This window comes from Opisthorchis viverrini (genome assembly GCF_000715545.1).
Source record: "Opisthorchis viverrini unplaced genomic scaffold opera_v5_391, whole genome shotgun sequence".
Classification (NCBI taxonomy): Eukaryota; Metazoa; Platyhelminthes; class Trematoda; order Opisthorchiida; family Opisthorchiidae; genus Opisthorchis; species Opisthorchis viverrini.
In genome coordinates this window covers 178,446-191,580 of record NW_008752049.1, presented here as the reverse complement: position 1 = coordinate 191,580, position 13,135 = coordinate 178,446, and the positions used below count along the sequence as shown (strand labels likewise).

Here is a 13,135-nt window from a genome sequence, read left to right as displayed (position 1 = left end):
CTCGATCTATACCAAGGTGCAGTAAAAGCTTGATTCCTGAGCAGATCGCCACTTTTCTGGAACATAGAAGTTAATGACGCCAGTCAATGTGCGAATGGCTACCAGTTTGTCCACAGCACACTTAAACTGGCATGAGAAACTCAAATTAATGCTGCAATTCTTACTTCTGAGTACTAACTTTTTGGCTACTCGGTTCGGTTGGTGGTAATTGTGCTAAAGCACAAGTAACCGACTAAAGTTAGTTATCCAATGCATGCCGGTTCTGACAAAAGATATCTTGTAGCATCACCATAGCAATGGAGAGAATCAGATACTGCCACTTAACTACTACGAAACCATAAAGAGAGAACGTCTCAGTGAGGAGTGAGAAAAGGCTAGCGTCAGGACTTAGTACCAAAGAAAGCACGCAAAACACGGTGAGGAGCAACAATGATTCAGTTGCACAACTGCCAGCAAAAATCTGAAGGAGAAAAAGAATACAGAGGAGCTTAGGGGAGTAAGAATTGCACAACTGCCAGCAAAAATCTGAAGAAGAAGAATACAGAGGAGCTTAGGGGAGTAAGAAAGTTTCATGATAGCGAAAGAATCATACACATACTGGGTCTGAGGTTTCATCTCTGACTGAGCTCTTTGAGTCTAGTAGGTGGGTCGGGTATGAGGAATTTTTGCAAATTGATAATTTTGCGCCCACCGCTTTTGGGAAGCAGCTGAAATCACTTAAACCCAACGGTTTGGAATCTGAAGATTATATTCAGGTATCAGGCATATGTAAGTCTTTTAGCGTTCTATTTCTCATCTATAAGGACCGTAAACAATAAGTTATCTGAGGCTGAAGAGAATTCAGTGGCTGATAATGATATAAACCTTATCCGTTAGTCTGCGAAAAGGGCACAAAATGACCGGAAGGTGGTGGAAATTGTCAATTTTTGGATTACATAATTGCCATTGTTCAGTAAGGGGTATGTCGTACAAAAAACAATGTGAGAATTTCAGGTAAGGTTTTTCCAGTGTGTTCATGCCATTTAGTCAGAGATGATCATAACGCCAGGCTATTCTGCGCATTTGATTTGACGTGGTGGGTGATCGTTGAAAGTGGTTAAAGCAGGAAATGTCGAAGTACAGACGAAGTGCACTTTTCGCCTGATTATGAGCACAATTTGAATTCACCTATATGAACTAAACCGCACTGTATACTATTTGTTCACAGGCATGTGACTTCTATTTCCTCCTTGGACACATGGGTGTAAGTTACTATGGGAATGCCCTGTAAAATCAGTGTCCTACAGCTCCGACTGGACTGATGGAGAACTGAACACTTAAGAGGACTGTAGCGGTTACCCTTCCACTTTATTACTTCCCCAATCCAATTCATACCTACACCTACTACCCCCATCCCGTTTGGTCTGCCCTAAAGTCACCCGTCAATATCGCGACAGGAATACGACCTTAATGAAAATGTCAACAACAGGTCAACTCCGGTCACGTGGACTTTTAAAGGACACCATATGATTTCACATTGTTGCTTTCATGTTTCACTCATTGCAACGAAACATATAAAGACAGAACATGGTCAGGCACACACACACATCACGCGCACGTCAGAAAGCATTCCGGCTCAACACACCAAGCTACGAACGGCCAGGAAAAGTGTAGTAGTGTCAAAAGAAATACGACTATTTGCTTCCAAACAAATTCGGAGGGACCATTACAACAGTCAAAACAATAAGTCCTATGTTTGAGCCTATTCATTTGTGGTATTGTAATTATTTTTTAAGGTGCACGTATTTGTTGTAAACTCACGTTCTCAAAATATAGACTCCAATGTTGTCCCTCGCATTCTAATTTATCAAGCTGTTTTTGTTTAACGAAACAGAACGCTAATAGGACCACAGAGATTGTCAAACTTACTCATTTCCACGTTTTCGGTACTTAGTTTGCCACCAACCGCAAGTAGAGATCGCTTGTTCCCGGTTCCCCCATCAAATAGGCGATCCACCTTACCCATTATGTCCAACTCCAATTTGATCGTCGGTAGAATGAAAGATGCTCTTCCAAAAGTATCACATACAATCAGTCAATATTATCACCTTGAAAAGTTGGGGACCATGTTGATACACAAGCGTATAAATACTTGGGCGCCAAACGAACGCAGAAATCTATCAAACCTTTTGGCTGTGGGTGAAACAAAGTTCAAAAAGTGGTCAGAAATAGTGTCGTTTGGTCACTAATTGGGAGAACGATCGGTTTGAATGTCTGTCTCGTGGACTCATCGAGCTAAAAGTGCGTGTTGAATTTCGTTGAAGATGATTTTCAAATTGCCTTAGTGAAGTAAATGCGGTTGAGTCGGGATTTTGCAGATTTAAGAAATGTCTTAGCTTCTTCTGGTTATCGTAATATAGCTTGCTCTTCAGGTTCTTCAAGTTATCCAACTCTTGATGATGGTGTTTCAGCTGTTTCCGTCCACCTCGATACTGTAAGGCAACTTGCTCGTAATAATAGCGCCTGTTTAATATGATTTGTTTTGCACGGAAAATACTGAAACACTTTTTTGGTTTTCGCTGATCAGTCGGTCTTTTGGTAGCAAGCCGCTTATGGCGAGCAATCCACCATAGTGTTGAACAGCTCGCTATTGCTATCTCAGTATATGTGCCCAAACTCTGTAGAGCCTTTTCATTAAGAATGTCGGACCGATTCTTAGAATCATGTTGAAGGTAGCTCTCAAACAGATGAGCTAGTTGAAAAGTAAATTTGAAAACGCACGCCGATAAGCGGCATAAAGCGATCGATAAAACATGAATTATAACAGTGGTACAGTTAGTGTTATAATCTTGCAATTCCAACATGTAACCGGTTATCAGCATTCCAGGAACCGTCGAAGAATCCGGAATTCCTGTTAAGTAACTGATGATCTCTTTATTTCGCCGTTGTCTCCGCCACAACACATGACAAAGCAATAAAATGCAAACGCTTTGCGCGAATCCTTCTATTAGAAGCATCCTGTGAAAGTGATAAAACACATTATACTCATACGTCCAAATCGGATCTGGCGAACAAATAAATGCCCCATAGATTTGCCAGAGTCCATTAACGAAGGCAGAGGGAGCAGCGGAAATAAAAGCTAGGCAGCTGGAGATGAGAAGGAAAAGTAATGCCTTCGTACCTCTGAAAGCGAACGAATTGCTTATGTTGAATCCACTCATGTGAAGCAAAAGGATAAACGCGAAATTAATTCGTAAAGATAGGAAAAAATCCCAAGCAAATCCTGAAATGCCACACAGTAGATAGTTAAGCCCGTGAAGCTCCAAGCTCGATCTTGACCAAAATGATTCTGTTGTTTGACTTATGTCACATCCAAGATAGAAGAATAGGTGAAACATCAGGTCAATAATAGCACAAACTCGACCCCAGTGACACAAATTCTGAGCCAGTCTGCATTTAAACGATAGGAACACAATTATAGCCATATTTCCCAGTGTGCCAAATAACAAAACATAAAATATCAGAACTTCCGCTACACCCGTGAATAATATGATGAACTTTTCAAAAAACTTGTGACCATGGCAGCTTGTGTATAATTCATCCCATTGAAGATGTGAGTGGCACTGTGAACCGTTTGCGAGCATTATGGTATAGCCACTGAAGACTTATATTCGATTAGATACCACATGATATTTCAAATTGGGGTCGATCAATCTGAGAACCACTAGAGCGCTGAATTATTCATGTACTATTGCAGAGCTTGCGCATTCATTCTAACTGTCTCTCCTAAATGAGCTATATTTGTCTGCATGAAAATGATCGTTTTTCGATGGTCGTCCATTTGATTTTGCTTACGGTACCGTCCTGCACACCAGTGAATTGGATCGATCTGTTGGTGACCACCGCACGTATCATTACCCAAGTCCAGTAGTACTATTAGCTTAGACATAACTGCATTAACTGCATCCATTGGAGCTGTTATGGTCGACTGCATTCTGAACATAACTTGTGGAACCAGCCGCACAAATGTCCCTGCCCAGGACCGGTTTCGCCCTTCTTGGGGCTCATCAGGTAGGCGGAGTCCCCGAGTTTCCGTCATCCTTATGATCTACTTGAACCCAAATTGCACGAAATCAGTGAAGTACACTCATTTGCCTACCAGTTTGGTTTTGCGAGAGACTCACCTGAAACCCAGATGAATCCCTTGTCTATGGTGTTTCTAAACAAATGAATGGCTGCACCTCATTTTTCCATTGATACGATATTAGAGATATTACGATACATGTATAAACGTAATACACTACTCGCGATATCTCTCGAATATCGTTAGCTTTACATTTCACGAAAGAAATGAGACAGACTACTGAGTATTCCATCTAACGACAACTGTTGATAGGAAGAAAACATGACGAAAGGTGTATTAGCTGTCCTCATGTTTACCACATCACCCTTCCTCACTTCCCTCATTGGCCATGATTATCAAATAGTATCGCTGGTTTTCTTGCGAGAGTGCTATCGCTCCCGAACTCACCGGATACACCCGTCTGTTCTTGAAGAAAGAAATACTGCCCTTATCACCCTTCTCACTTCCCTCATTGGCCATGATTATCAAATAGTATCGCTGGTTTTCTTGCGAGAGTGCTATCGCTCCCGAACTCACCGGGAACACCCGTCTGTTCTTGAAGAAAGAAATACTGCCCTTTTTGGATCACCGGCAAAAATGTTGGTTATACTGATGATTCCTTCTTTCACAGTTTCTGTAATTACAGTCTTTCGCCACAAATTCCGAATAGCACCATAGGATATCAGCGCTCAGATACCGTTCACTGTAAAGCAAGTTCATTCGTGGTGATGTTCGGTTTAACGGCCTTCTACCGCATAAACAAAATCGACCAAGACCACAAATGGTTCACAGATAGACTGTTCTGAACATGAAAGTGCAAAACCATGCTACCTTCATATATAAGGCTGTTTAAAAGGAGAGAAGTCTTAGAAACGAATAAGTAGTCGGAGCAGCCAGATCCAAACAAAGGTTTAAGGTGTAGTGTTTATCAAGCGACTTGTAGACATCCAGTACCAATAGTAATAGTAGTAGTAATAATAAATAAATTGTGAATGTACGGCAGGGGAACGTCAATATTCGAACAATGGTGCTGTGCTATGGATGACGATGATTAACGTGGAGACCAGAAATATCTGAGAGTATTTACCCTGTTGGCCCTACCGGAGGACGGTAAACGTTTGTTTACCTGAAAAATTTTCACAACAGGATGAATACAAATTTAGTACAAGGAGCCTGTGTGTATAGGAGACTAGACTTTTCGCGTGGATTTCACTATGAAGCTGAATATGGAGAAATATTAGCCAATATAATAACTCCATTTGTGGGGACGGTGCAGGATTAACCTAATTATATTGGCCTAATTTAGGCAAAGAATTTCACCCTGGGGCAGTTACAGCTCTCCATATGAAGAAAGGTTACTATAAGGAAAGAAAATTTCGGACCTATACTGTAGCTTTTTGGAGATGTTTCACTAGGTTTCGGCTGATTCAAAGCAAGACTATGGGTTCTTCAAGAAACTGACTGTTTTGGACAGGGTGAAATTNAGTATCCGCATTGTGCATAAGTCTAATGCTATAACGTAATGGTCGCGGATTTATTCGTGTAACACGGCTGTGAATGCAAAAAAGCAATAGGAATTTTGACTTTAGTGCTCAGTGCAATCATGCGAACTGTACGTGCGAACACAGCTGATATATCTGTGAAATCGGCATCGAGAGGCGTGGTCAACACAAGCACACAAACTTTGTTCGGTTTCACCTGAAACTGACAATTTCTATGGACCAATTACACTTGATTCAATATGCGGAAAGCAGTCCACTGGACCGTGCACCAGGAGTGAACATTCAGCGGAAATAACTCCGCGATTCAACTGAACTGCGTAGACTGTACGTTTTAGACCTCTGAACAGCCTTTTATTCTGAATGAAACTTAGATGAATGGAGGTGCCGGATGAAAAACCAAAATAATGTTGGATTGTACTGTTCGCTTTCTTTATGCAAATTATGTGTGCGTGGATCCTGCTACTTGGTGAATCTGCTAGAATTTAAAAAAGACTTATTCAGTCACTCATTCAATAGCTTAAAATGAACAGTACTGTGCGAGAAAATCTTGTATTTCCGGGTGATAATGGAAGAGGAAGCAGGAGGGAATTTTTTTGTCTAATGGTAATTCATACGTAGTCCGGCTGCTAAGCTTCAAGAAACAACCGCTCAAACTGTTGCATCGAATAAAATCCCCGCATCGTCATGATTCGAACTGATGAGCCTGTTCCAACACGTTGACACTCCTACAACCAATCATGAGCGCGTTTATCAGACTCCATGTTTTGGACACCACAAATATTATTCATCCTCCGTCTGGTTGCGAGTCATCTGAACTTCCGACCGAGTTAACAGCATACAACTCCTCTGGTACGCGCACGTAAGAGATTTTTGAACTTTGAGGAACTGTACTCGACTTACCAGCATTCACGCAGGGGATGGGATCGACCGACTCAAGTTGCTCACCGTATGGTTTCGTTTTTGCTTCAGTGTATTTATTCAAAAGACGCATTTTGCACATTTTTAGGTGACGCATAATCAAAGGAAAGCGCCTTTCTTCAACTACGGTGTCACCAAGATTATGAAGTGCCTGCGCAAAATAATTGTCCAGTTCACTCAGAGTTCCGGTGACGGTTTTCTTAGTGCCTGTATTCGTGTGCTTTCTACGGCACGAGTTCCTGCTCATTTCCGGCACTATTGCATACCATATGAAGTAAGGTAATGTGGTTAGTATAGTTTCCACAAAAGTGGCAAGGTTCCACAGGGTGAACCAAGCTGTTTTGATTTCCTTCTTTGGGACTTTTCTTTGAGTGACGAAACGTTGCATCAACTGGGCTGACCCTCGAAACAACCGAAGTCCACATAACAATGCAAACTGGTAGAGCACAATACGAAAGTTCCTACACGAATCGTTCAATTTGTATTCATAACTTAAAATTGCTGCGGAGATGGGGTTGGGTGTGGCGGGAATGTTTCGAAGGTATTTTACAATAGCCTGTTCTCGCTTCAAGCGTCTTCTCAGAAGCAACAACATGAAAAACAAGCAAAAACTCTGAACTAAACCGTAGCAGAATAGATGCACATGAGCTCTGTAGAAAGAGTGATAGTAGGGATGCCACTGGGGATCAACTTTGCAATCAAACTGTCCGTCTTTCTGCCAAATTCCGTGAAGCAGGAATCCAGGGAAAGAACTAACCAGTGAGCTAATTACTGTGCTGAAGATTTTGAGAAAAATTTGGGTCTTTGCGTGGGTTTGTGTAGTCGGAATTCGGTGTGCACTAAGTTCATCAAAAAGTATTGGCAAAGGTAAGCTAATTCTGGTGGCGAATAAAATTTCGAAAATCGCCGCTTGTAACTTGCAAGATATATGATTATTCTGGCCGAAAGGCCTCTTCTGAGAATTCCACCAGGCTGAACCGAATTTCGGGAACGAGTATACTATTCCAACAAAAACTAGAAACCCCATGTCCACAAGGGCTGTAGCGATGCCATACAACTCCAAATGTCGTGGTCGTTTAACGCACAACGCCAGTTTAAATACAAGCATGGTGTTAATGAATAGCCCAAACGCCGTTGCGGGAAACATCATTACAGCGGCTATGCTGGACGAGAAACGAGCAAACGAAACGAGCGGTGTATTGTCATGCACACGGTTAAAAATTTCGATCACTGAGGAGTAAGTTCGGCAAACATTAATACAGATGGATTCGGATGACTGGCCTGATAAAGTCGGTGCATCAATAAATTGCACCATGTCCACCGCATAACTATTACAGCAACGCCCATCCAAAATTCATTATTGATTAGTGGATTTGAAGCCTTTCGGCTGAAGTCAGCTGACAGTCGGGAGTGAATTGGCATCCAGGATAGAGATGTGAAAGCTTTGGATCACACAGGCATATTCAAAACAGACTGAGCACGCACTTCAATACAACCCAAGTCAAAACACTTGATTTTATTATTATAACCTATCGAGACTATTTTATAAAAAAAAGGAGTTCGCGTTCGGTTCACGCCGAAATGGCGTGACGGCTTGATGGGTATAGAATGAATATACTGGCCGGAATTTCAGGGCTTCAAGCCCGACCTCCGTTTCTCAAATTCCACTATATGGGATTAGGTAACTGACAGGACTCCAGCACTCGGGCCTCATTCGGGTTGCATGTCAGCCAGTTACCGAAAGGGTGTCACAGATGAACCATCGTCATGTTAATGTTGCCATGTCCGCGCGACACTCGTGAAGTCCTCAGTGATGAGAGTTCTGATCGGCGTAGACTCCTGGTCCTCCAGCTTGGTAATTGGAAGGTGTCTGTTCCGCAAAATAGATATGTAGTTGCATTTCAAGCCAAACTCCGCTACCTTGTGGTCAGGCTTTGGAGTCAAAGTCTTTGGCTGACGAGCATAATCGTCCTCCTGTCTAGGTGTGGGCACCTTGCAGTAGCCCAGCCCACGTACAATCATGAATTGCACATATGCGAATAAACCCATGCTAAATCGGCGTCACCTGGTCCCATGGGCCGATTTGCTTCACTTGCTGTATACAGCAGAGGAGTTAAGCGCAAACGGACCACAGCTGATGCGCCCATTCTTTCTCTTTCACATACGTTTTATTCTCCCTCCCACACCCCATTACCAAATCCATCCTTGTAGGCCCGTCACTTATAACTGATGACTCCGTTAGACCTACATCCGCTTCAGGAAGCAACATGCACGCGCGGTGCGGCACTCATCGTTTCTAGCAACTTTAGTCACCATCCGCTCGCTCGTTTCTCTATTTCGTTCATTTTTGTGAGGATCGTCGCCCAGTGTGAAGTAAATGTACAGCATTCGGCTAATGGGTTTTTCTTTCTCAAAGTATCCTCAGAATTATTAATGAAGTGCAACGGAATGCAACAAAGCCATTATCATTTTATAATGTGTCAGTTATCTTCCGGAGGCTGTTTACTCTGCGGAGCCCGAAATATATGGAGCACCGAAACGTTTTTAATAGTTCGGTAACATTTCGGTTTCCGGAAAGCCACGGACTTAGGACAATACTTTGTATAGGACCTGTTGTATTTGCAGGTTTGACTAAAATCACCGTTTATAGAAATTCACTTGATTTGTTTATTGCCGTGTAGATATAATCTTACCCCATTCTTTACACTGATTTTTTTGACAGTGCACAACATATGAGGTTTCGTCACCCTTACGTCTTATCAGGTAATCATAGCCCCGGCGCTCCCGGCAGTCTTAGTTCCTCGTCCAACTCATTAGTTCAACTTACGATGTGTGCACATCTCACAAGAGGAAGTCGATGTGCATGCAGATTGATGTTGTAACCTATCCATCCATATTCACCCAGATTCCCTTGTCCTGCATAATCATTTAGTTCGTAAGTTCAAACCATCTAGTCCAGCCTATACCGCCACACAAACGCAGGTCATTCTGGTAACCTGGTCTTCGAACATCAACTACAGAAGATATCCTCAAAACAGCGACACAATTTGCACACATGGAATCATTTCTTTCCGACTAACAAAAAAGATGAACAGTATGCTGCGGTACCTGTGGACGCAGGTGGAAGCTTTCACATTAGTATTATTCTGGAATGGTACGTAACTTCAGCGCTCCGATTTATTTTGTGAGAAAACATTTTACTATGCTAAGGTAGCTCGACTGAACGAAAACTTGGTAAGTTAAAAACTTAAAAATACCTTTCATTATTCAAATTCATTTTTGTAGCAGTTAGCAATCAATAGGTGAATATTTCCTGCAAATCAAACAATCATGTCGGTTAGTGAGATTTGGTTTTGCGAGAGACTCACCCAGAAACCCAGCTGAATCTCTCGGAAACGTCAAAACCGAGAGATTCAGCTAGGCTGTTGGTGAGTCTCTCGCAAAACCAAGTTCGTTTGCAAATGAGTGTGTTTCGCTAATTCGGTGCAATTTGGTTTCAAGTAGAACAACCGGTTGACGGAAACTCGGGAACTGCGCCTACCTGATGAGCCCCATTAAAACCGGTCGGGACTGTCGAGGAGTTTTCATCAACCTTGTGAGTAGTGCATTACAAAAATGACTACGTCGGTTATTTTTTGTTGGCCTTCCTACATGAAGGATAGTTTCCGTGAAGTTTTTAAAACCTCATGTTAAACTCATTTTGGAGCGTCATATTTCAATATTTGTTAACCTCGGGAAATAATTTTTGTTTGTACTTTGTTCAGTGGTTGGATAAGCCCAGAGAGGACTATTTGTTACTCCCAAGTGAAGATTGAATCCGATACCTAAACTCGGCATCTAAACTCTAAACTCCCATATATTAGGGCTGCTACAAATTCCGGAACGAATACATGCATTAATTTTCCATATGCAAAAACGATGATAGGTTTAAAGCACGTGTTGGCTAGTGTGACAAGACCACAGAAAACATCTTGTTCAATGTGCGCAGCGGTGTCTGTCATCTTTTGACTTGCAGTGTGAATCGCGTGCGTGGAGCACCATTCATGTGGATAAAATCTGTGACAGAGAGCGTATTTTTCATTACTTTCATTCTAAGCAGTAGTCAAAGCTTAATGAACGGCGTTTTTTGCCCTGGAATCACACAAGTCGTCTGAATTTTAAGCAATCTTCCGCTGAATACCGACTTTCTGTTGTGACCGAACAATTACAGCTCATGTGATCAGACACAATTTTAATCGCATTGCTTGCAGATGACTCAGGGATATGATTCAAATGTACTATTACAAAGGAACAATCTCTCTCACACTATTTGTGACTTGCTTGCACGTGAGTCGAAAACATCCCCATAGGAAGATAGAATTTCGTTCACTTAGTCAATCCAACAGATGATACGTTTACTGTCTGGTATATGATGTTCTGTAGGAGCATGCAGATGTCTGCATACAAGCTGGCCGTGTAGTTTAACAGCGGGGCTGGGAGTGAAACTAATATACGTTACAGTGTCCTATAATGTCCATAAAAGCAATATCCACGCAATGTGACTCTACATACAAGCTGGCCGTGTAGTTTGACAGCGGGGCTGGGTGTGAAACTGATATACGTTACAGTGTCCTATAATGTCCTATAAAAGCAATATCCACGCAATGTGACTCTTCAATGAAGGAAATTTTGATTGGCATTTTATTGAACACATAGGTTTGCATAGCGGTATGCTATCCGGCTTTTTGTTCTACAGCGTCCCGGAACCAGAATTGCTTATGATTATCCTTCATCTTTGAAGAACATGGCTACAAAAAGAAAAGGTAAATCCATCCGAGAGATGTAGGAGAATGTACAGGAGAATATTGGATAAAAGGAGGGAAGCGCCTCATTCAAAGTCATGTTACCGACAGTTCCAACCAAACAAGAGGAATCCCGACGTATGTAAGAAAGCTTGGTATGGAAACCTGCGTGAAAAGACCAAGAACCGAGGAAAGCACGAACAATGCTGAACACTCATCAAGGCGTGGTAAGCGATGCCATAGTCAACACTCGCACATTAGGTACAAAATGTCCGTCACACTGAATCAGGTCTGAAAGTCAGTGGCGAAAATGAGCACTCACTGCCGTGCAAAACGCACGAAAGTATCGTAAGTACGCAGAGAGCCCATAATGGCAAGCAATCACAAGTCACCTACCGTGACCTTAGAGAGTCTCAGTTCAATTACAGCTTTGGCAGATAAATCAAGCAGATCCATCAATTAGAAAAGATCGTCGATTTGAGAATCGAAAATCCGACACCACACTTGATTGTACGCAAGCTGAGAATATGGCGAGGGATTATTCATCAGCACCATGCTTCCACTTCTTTTCATTTCACAGTCACTCCGCGCACATCTGAGACTATACTCAGGTCTATCACAGTTGTTCGGCGCCCCAGAATAGTGATTAGGTAGGGTTTGATGAAGGACGTCGAAGTATGTTACCGACCCAACCAAACAAGAGGAATCCCGACGTATGTAAGAAAGCTTGGTATGGAAACCTGCGTGAAAAGACCAAGAACCGAGGAAAGCACGAACAATGCTGAACACTCATCAAGGCGTGGTAAGCGATGCCATAGTCAACACTCGCACATTAGGTACAAAATGTCCGTCACACTGAATCAGGTCTGAAAGTCAGTGGCGAAAATGAGCACTCACTGCCGTGCAAAACGCACGAAAGTACGCAGAGAGCCCATAATGGCAAACAATCACAGTCACCTACCGTGACCTTAGAGAGTCTCAGTTCAATTACAGCTTTGGCAGATAAATCAAGCAGATCCATCAATTAGAAAAGATCGTCGATTTGAGAATCGAAAATCCGACACCACACTTGATTGTACGCAAGCTGAGAATATGGCGAGGGATTATTCATCAGCACCATGCTTCCGCTTCTTTTCATTTCACAGTCACTCCGCGCACATCTGAGACTATACTTAGTTCTATCACAGTTGTTCGGCGCCCCAGAACAGTGATTAGGTAGGGTTTGATGAAGGACGTCGAAGTAGGTGCTCTCAACTCCTCGACGTTGGTGTATCCCGGGCGGCGGAGACGTTTCGCGAGTGTGCGAAGACGAGTGCGATTAAGACGAGCACATCTAGCGTCATGCGTGATCAGGCAGAACTGCAGAGTATGCACCAAACACTTCCTTTGGCCACAGCTTCCACGACAAAACATCATCTGTCCACCATGACCTCGCCGAGCGCTTCTAATTCTCGTCCTGAGAAGGTTGCATCGGAGCTGGATACCGCGGATAAATATTGGGGGAAGCATTTGTCCAGGAAAGACAAACCATTAATTTGACAGAGGCGAAGCGACCGACTCTCGTGAGCCGCGACCATCAACGACCGGTATTTCCTGTCTCTACAAATAATCATTGGTTTCGTCTTTCGGACGTCTTCATACCAGCTCTTCCCAACGCGTCCGCATCGGCTTCAAGCTTGTCTTCAAGGCGAGCCTGACATTCTGCACACACGACCCAGTCGTTAGCAAAGGCAAAACCATCTACTAGAGTGTCGTGGAACTGGTATCACAGTTGCGGCATCGACAAGAACCAAGAAACTCATCCATTGCCATGAGGAACAATAATGGGGACA

At 42.8% G+C, this 13,135-nt stretch overlaps 1 protein-coding gene across 1 annotated transcript in view; it reads right to left on the bottom strand.

Annotated features, from left to right (window-relative positions):
- T265_10645 (hypothetical protein) overlaps window positions 1-12,324 on the bottom strand; it is a gene marked incomplete at both ends in the record, with an annotated part of 33,307 nt that extends 20,983 nt beyond the window's left edge. The window contains 2 exons of the mRNA XM_009177087.1: window positions 6,505-7,135; window positions 12,265-12,324. Of these exons, the coding sequence (XP_009175351.1) occupies window positions 6,505-7,135; window positions 12,265-12,324 (691 nt within the window). The remainder of the gene's footprint in view (window positions 1-6,504; window positions 7,136-12,264) is intronic.
- Window positions 12,325-13,135: the final 811 nt, after the last annotated feature.